A 7,901-nucleotide genomic window follows, 5' to 3' on the forward strand; every position below is an offset into this window, starting at 1 on the left:
TACACCTTTCAGAAACGGTTGTAGCTGAAGTAGTCGAAGCCACTAATTTGAAGAGGTGTCCACATACTTTTGTGTAAACATTAAGAACACCTTCCTAATATTGAGTTGCACCCCCCTCCCTTTTGCCCTCAGAAGAGCCTCAATTCATTGGGGCATGGACTACAAGGTGTTGAAAGCGTTCCACAGGGACGCTAGCACATGTTGACTCCAATGCTTCCCACAGTTGTGTCAAGTTGACTGGATGTCCTGTGGGTGGTAGACCATTCATGATCCATAAGGGAAACTGTTGAGCGTGAAAAACCCAGCAGTGTTGCAGTTATTGAGATATACTGGTGCGCCTGGCACCGACTACCATACCCCATTAAAAGACAAATATTTTGTCTTGCCCATTCCCCCTTTGAATGACACATATAGTATACACAATCCATGTCTCAATTGTCTCAAGGCTTAAAAATCCTTCTTTAAACCTGTCTCCTCCCCATCTAAACTGACTGAAGTGGATTTAACAAGTTACATCAATAAGAGATCATAGCTTTCACCTGGTCATGGTGGTGTTCATAATGTTTTGTATACTCTGTCTGTCTGACACACACAGTATGTGTAGGGCAGTTCCACGAGTGTTAGTGGAAACCTAACAGCTGATCTAGGCACACAGTCAACTCTGGACGTTGACTGTGTGTGTGTGTGTGCGCGCGTGTGTGTTTATGACGAATAACTGTTATCCTGTTACGCCTCGATCACACCTACAGTGTCATTACGCAAAATGGTATGCAGCATCATCTGGATAGGTGTTCAACATTCATGTTCTGCTACCATTTCTGACAAGGCGTGTACGTATACAGTTTGATGCATACATTCGATAAATCCAACGTATGCCCCACACAGAACGCACTGCAACTCCCTCTGCAACGCAATGCTGCAAGGCAAACGCAACGTTCCATTGGAAATGAATATACTTCTGGTGTACAAAAATGCAATGGACGTTGTCGGTGTGATTAAGGCGTAAGAGAGTCACGGCACTGCTCTTCATGGCAACAACCCCAGACCATCCAATCAGAATTCTGCACCACCATTAGATCCGGCCAATGAGAGATCAGATAGCTCAGAGCAATTTGGTGCAAATGTGTTCCCCACGAGGGGTTTGACTTCAACACCACCATGCCTTTGGCCCCCTGTCCCATGCCCTTTGCCTCACCAAAGAGAAATGCTTACCAGTAAGCGTATATGAGTGCAAGCTCCAGTCAGAATACACTCACCACCAGATTATTTACAGCGATAAGAGGAACAGCTCTCCTAGCAGGGAGGGAGCTGAGAGTTGAGTTGAAAGGCAACAGGAGGGAGGACATGTGGGCAATGGGCCCTGGTCAAAAGTAGTGCACTATATAGGGAATAGAGTGCCATTTGGTACTCAGAGGAATCTTTAACTTTGTCCACTCCCTCTCCATGAGATGACGGTGTGGAGGGTGTGTCAAGTTGGACTACATGCAGTGGTCTAATGTACTTAAGCAAAAATACACAGAAAAAATGAATTCCTCGTCAATGCCTGTGCAAAGTTGCTGGATATTGGCCGGTACTGGAACACGCTGTGGTACACATCAATCCAGAGCATCCTAAACAAGGGGTGCTCAAGGGGTGACATGTCTGGTGAATATGCAGAACTGGGACATTTTCAGCTTCCAGGAATTCTGTAAAGATCCTTGTAATGATCAGGACGTGCATTATCAGGCTGAAACATGAGGTGATGGATCTCGTCAAGGTATCTCTGTGCATTCAAATTGCCATTAATAAAATTTTATTATGTTCGTTGTTTATAGCTTATGCCTGCCCATACCATAACCCCACCGCCACCATGGGACACCCTGTTCACAATGTTGACATCAGCAAACCACTCGCCCACACTACGCCATACACGCTGTCTGCCATCTGCCCGGTACAGTTGAAACCGGGACTCATCCGTGAAGAGCACACTTCTCCAGCGGCCATCAAAGGTGAGCATTTGCCCACTGAAGTCGGTTACGATGCTGAACTGCAGTCAGGTCAAGACCCTGGTGAGGATGACGTGCACTTCCGAGACGATTCCTGACAGTTGCTGCAGAAATTCTTCAGTTGTGCAAACCCAGTTTCATCAGCTGTCCAGGTGGTTGGTCTCAGACAATCCCACAGGTGAAGAAGCCGGATGTGGAGGTCCTAGGCTGGCGTGGTTACCCATGGTCTGCGGTTGTGAGGCCGGTTGAACGTACCACCAAATTCTCTAAAACGACGTTGGAGGTGGCTTATAGTAGAGAAGTTAACATTCAATTATCTGGCAACAGCTCCGGTGGACATTTCTGCAGTCAGCATGCCAATTGCATGCTCCTTCAAAAGTTGAGACATTGGTGGGATTGTGTTGTGTGACATAGCTGCATATTTTAGAATGGCCTTTAATTGTCCCCAGCACAAGGTGCACCTCTGTAATGATCATGCTGTTTAAGCAGCTTCTTGATATGCCACACCTGTCAAGTGGATGGATTATCTTGGCAAAGGAGAAATTCTCCGTAACAGCGATGTAAACAGGTTTGTTGACAATTTTAGAAAAATAATATTCGGGGATCTTCTATTTCAGCTCATGAAGCATGGGACCAACACTTTACATGTTGTGTTTATATTTGTCACTTAAGTCGTTTTGGGGAGTATCTGTACTTTTCTATTTATATTTGACAACTTTTACTCCACTACATTTCTATAAAAACATGTACTTTTTACTGCCATACATTTAACCTGACACCCAAAAGTACTCGTTACATTTTGAATGCTCAGGCAGGTCAGCAATATGGTCAATTCACGCACCTATCAATTTAGCGCGTTGTCATCCCTACTGCCTCTGATCTGGCGGACTCACTAAACACATACTGCGTTTGTAAAGGATGTCTGAGTGTTGGAGTGTGCCCCTGTCTGTCCGCAAATAGAAAAAAACATACAATTATGCTGTCTTGTTTGCTTAATATAAGGAATTTTATGTATAGCATTTACTTTTACTTATGACACTTGAGTAATTCTTCTACCCCTGTACTTAAGTACATTTAAAACAGGATACTTAAACTTTTACTCAAGTACTATTTTACTGGGTGACTTTTACTTGAGTAATTTTCTATTAAGGTATCTTTACTAGGTATGCAAAATATATCGATGAACATATCGGAATCGGCCGATATTAGCTAAAAAATGCCAACATTGGTGTTGGCCCGATGCCTAGTTTAACGCCGATGCGCAAAACCGATGTCAAAGCTGAAGTGCATACCTATATAACGTAGGTACATGACGTAATGACGGCACGTAAAATGTTTCACTACACGTGCAACACAGCATTTCTAACCTAGCCCACAATGTCTGCTGTGTGGATCGAGCAGTCAACAAGTCAAACAGTCATTTGAAAGAGTAAGAACATTTCAGCGAGACAACTCAATGGCAAAATCCATTAACGCCAAGATAATGGAATTCAATGCCCTTGACAAATCAACCTCTCTGTGATGTTTGTTTTCGCCGACTGGTCGAGCACCGGTACATGTTGCCCTACCGGAGTTAACACGGTAATAGTGTCACTGCTATTAGCTTCACAACACACAACAGAACGCCGTTTGGGTCTTTGGGTGTCAAAAAAGAGCCATCAAATAACACTATTTGACAAGTGAAAAAACACTTTGACGCATTAAATAAGCTTTTAATTTGACACGTCAAATAACACAGTTCTATTATAGAATGTTGTGTGTTCTGAACTTGCATGTGTAAGCCAAGCGCCACCACTAATATCTGTAGCACTGTCAAAGCTGTACAAAAAAAGTCTGTAAACAAGCAAATACCGACCACGAACGATGTGTTTTCAATACCACGTTGGTAATAAAGAATTATTTGTTCGACCACAACTTCTGGGGGGTAGCTAGCTTTAGCTTGGTACCTAGCTAGCACCAATACAACCTGCCTGAAAACAATGACCAGTAGAAACTGCAGTCATTTTCATTATTAACCAATATTTAAAATGATCTAAATCATTGCAATCAGTATCGGGTTTTTTGGCAAGGAAAATATCGGATATCGGCCAACAATGTCATATCGGCGCATCACTAATCTTTACTTTTACTCAAGTATGACAATTGAGTACTTTTTCCACCACTGACTACATGATAACCTCTAGAAAGGTAGTAGTAACATGAATACATTCTAACATACTCGGAGTAGCAGGTACTTAATATTTTCTCCAACAGTAATTTCTTCCTTCAACTGTCCCTTTAGAAACCTTACTGTTCATCAGAAACATGCTATAATATAAGATGTGTTTTCTTTAACTGGAACCAAGCTTATCTAGAAAACTGGACAGTTTGAATCAACCTACTCCAGTTTGTGAGCATACTAATTATAGTCCTACTAATACTAATTATAGTCCTTGAGTACTGGCGGGCTGATCAGAGAGTGTGTGTGTGTGTGTGTGTATGTGTGTGTTGGTCAGTGGCGTGAGAAAAGGGGGAGGGGGGGTTGAAACCAAACAGTTCCCTGGGAGATTAGAACTTCCACGGTGGCTTCTATCCTATGGCCTTCTGGGGGATTACTGCTGGGACCACCTGCTCCACGCTACAGCGGTCAGCAAGACACGAGCCCCTCTGGCACACACACACACCCTTAGGTCTGCTCTGAACATGTATCTCTCCAATGTGGGACCTTGAAGCAACACAGACAGACAGACAGACAGACAGACAGACAGACAGACAGACAGACAGACAGACAGACAGACAGACAGACAGACAGACAGACAAAGTAGGCTTACATACTGTACTCACATGTGCAAACATTCACATGCTCTCACATGCTCCTCCTACAGACTCTCACACACACACTGTAACACACTCTTCTCCTCAGAAGGACACATTGAAAATCAACGTGCATCTAGTTAACATGTATTATCACCTCCTGGAAATTCAAATAAAGTTCTACTGTATGACTGAAGTCCTCACCCAATAGAGAGTGACACACTACTGTAACAAACACACTACTGTACTTTTTTAACAGCTACTCACTCTAGAATGGAGCGAAGGTTCTAGTCAATACAGCTGGGCAGATAGAACAGTGGAACCCATTGAGGCTGTGTGGAGGGTTGACAGTGACTGTATAATAATTATCCACTCACCACAAGCTATTTCAACAAACAAGCAAGATTTGTCTCAATAGTAAAATTGTTCCATCTTTGAAAGCCTCTATAAGGCATATAGGCTATGGATTTTTCAGAAATGTGTGACAGTGCTTGTGAAGACTTAAGAAACGCGCAATAAAGCCTGCACAAGTAGTTTCTTTAAAGTGGGTCTGTAAATTGTTTTATTGGATTTAGAGTATAGTGATAATCACATGCTGAAAAGACAGGATTTAATACTAGACTATCTTATTATATCTTATTCATCAGCACTCCCCTGTTATTGTTGAATTAATACAGTAGCTGTGTAAACAAATGCCATATTGAGGGTTGAGAGGACTGGGTTTTGAAGCTGCTGGGTGTCATGAGGTCAGCAATGTGATCATCATCAACCCGTTACACACACACACACACACCACGTAATGGTTGACCCTTCCAGCGATCCTCATCCCAGCAACCTTATCCCCTGCTGGGGCCAGACAGACAGACAATACTGAGCCAAGTACAGAGAGAGCCTTTGGGCTGCGTCCGTCCACACACCACACACACTTCTGAATTGATGTAGCCTAACAAGAAATTAGGCTATACACACACTTATTTTCAAATCAATAGACATTTAAACTTGAAAGATTTAAAAGTAACAGAATAGAAATAGTCAAACATAATATTCTATATCACAGGAATCTAAACTGTGTGTAAATAATGCACAGCTACTTGACACCAAGCGCAAATATTTGACTAAATACTTAAGGCGTCATTCTTATTGGCGGAGAGGGCGAAACTCTACAGGTGAATTCACAAGGTTATAAACGTTGGTTGCTCCATATGTAGCAAAGGTACAGCCACCCGATCACCACCTCATGACCGTAAAACACCTCAAATATATATGTATTACAAATACCTACAGCATATTCTTGGAACGCAGCGGGTTATGATACAGCGATGCGGTATGCTAAAAGTTACAGTCTATAATGGTAAAACAAACTACAGTTGACTTACTCCGACATGTTCGCCCTTGCCTGGATACACAGCCACTCTTCCGCCTCCTTTCACAGGCATTCTGCGCTGTAAAAGTTGTGAAACACTGTCGCCTTATGTTAACCGTAAAACAAGTGTCTTAATTATGGCTTGTAGAACTGGTATCTCTTAAAATATACCCTATCCTAGTCTCTAAAATGGAACATGGCTTGTGACTGCGGTCCTAAAAGACTTCCCTAGCTCGCTGCAACTCCCGAGATCCTTTAAAATTATTGCTGTGATATCGATGGGAACCGAAACGTTCTTACCAACAACTGGGGTGTATTCTTTCTGTAAATTCTGTTGAAATACGTTTCTTCAACGGAAGCAAACGGAACGAAACGGGGAGGGACCTAACTGAATTTGTCCAATACAAACTCTCGTTTAAGTTGCAAAACGAAACGTTTTACAACTGTTTGGCGGAATTAATACATTTCAGAGGAGACTTTGAACTCAGCCTACTTCATGAATACCGAGATGAAATTGAGGGGTCAACTAATGTTGCCCATTTCTATATCACTTTCAATGGTCGTCTACAAACGGATTGAATGACTGACATGTTTAATAGGCTATTTTGTGTAATCTTATTCCGACATAGGAACGTTTTGTACCTATTTTGTACGATGATATTTTATTCAACCCCCTCTGCCAGAGTGGACTCTTCCGGATTGGATACATTGATTTAACTGTTCTCTAAAAGTTAACAAAAAACAAAACGGTATTTACTTACAGAAAGTAAAATTCTATGTATTTATTGACGGCCTTGAAAGCCTAGTGTAATAGTAGAGTTTCAATAAATGTATTTTTTTTATGATAAAACATAGTGATCTGTCCTCTGTCTATCTAACACAGCACAACAGGAGAAGAGTTAATATCGTCAGCTTCTGCGTTATAAGGAAAATATTTAATTCAAAAAGGTTAAACTAAATCCTGTAAGGCAGACAGACTGTAGTCTTATATTGACCTCTAATATTCCCTCTAGAATGGATGAATAGAATATATCCTGCACAATTCATGCATCTTTGGACTGCAGGGTAGTGACAATACTTTTAAGCAAACTGGAGTCTGCATTTGATTCTATAACTGTTATTTATCTCCACAGCTCCACAGCTCCATTGACAGTGATGGCGCCAGAGGGGATGGCTGCCGTCTTATCAGCTCTTAACCAACCATGCTATTTTGTTTGTTTTTTCGCGTTGTTCGTAACTTGTTTTGTATATAATGTTGCTGCTACCGGAGGACCGAGCACACCCCCACCTCATCGACGGGACTGTAGTGGAGCAGGTTGAGAGCTTCAAGTTCCTTGTCGTCCACATCACCAACAAACTAACATGGTCCAAGCACACCAAGACAGTCGTGAAGAGGGCATGACAACACCTATTTCCCCTCAAGAGACTGAAAAGATTTGGCATGGGTCCTCAGATCCTCAAAAGGTTTAACAGCTGCACCATCGAGAGCATGCTGACGGGTTTCATCACTGCCTGATATGGTAACTGCTCAGCCTCTGACCGCAAGTCACTACAGAGGGTAGTGCGTATGGCCCAGTACATCACCGGGGACAAGCTTCGTGCCATCCAGGACCTCTATACCAGGCGGTGTCGGAGGAAGGCCCTAAAAATTGTCAAAGACTCCTGCCACCCTAGTCATAGACTGTTCTCTCTGCTACCGCGCGGCAAGAACAGCTCAAATAAGCAAAGAGAAACGACAGTCAGTGAGTCAATCCGGAAAA

The 7,901-nt window shown here is 42.6% G+C and overlaps 1 protein-coding gene across 1 annotated transcript in view; it reads right to left on the reverse strand.

Annotated features, from left to right (window-relative positions):
- Window positions 1-6,472, reverse strand: part of LOC115164101 (tight junction protein ZO-2) — a 109,486-nt gene extending 103,014 nt beyond the window's left edge. The window contains exon 1 of the mRNA XM_029716228.1: window positions 6,155-6,472. Coding sequence (XP_029572088.1) covers window positions 6,155-6,214 — 60 coding nt within the window. The 5' untranslated portion in view covers window positions 6,215-6,472. The remainder of the gene's footprint in view (window positions 1-6,154) is intronic.
- Between the last annotated feature and the right edge of the window lie 1,429 nt (window positions 6,473-7,901).

This window comes from Salmo trutta, chromosome 27 (assembly GCF_901001165.1).
Source record: "Salmo trutta chromosome 27, fSalTru1.1, whole genome shotgun sequence".
Lineage (NCBI taxonomy): Eukaryota > Metazoa > Chordata > Actinopteri > Salmoniformes > Salmonidae > Salmo > Salmo trutta.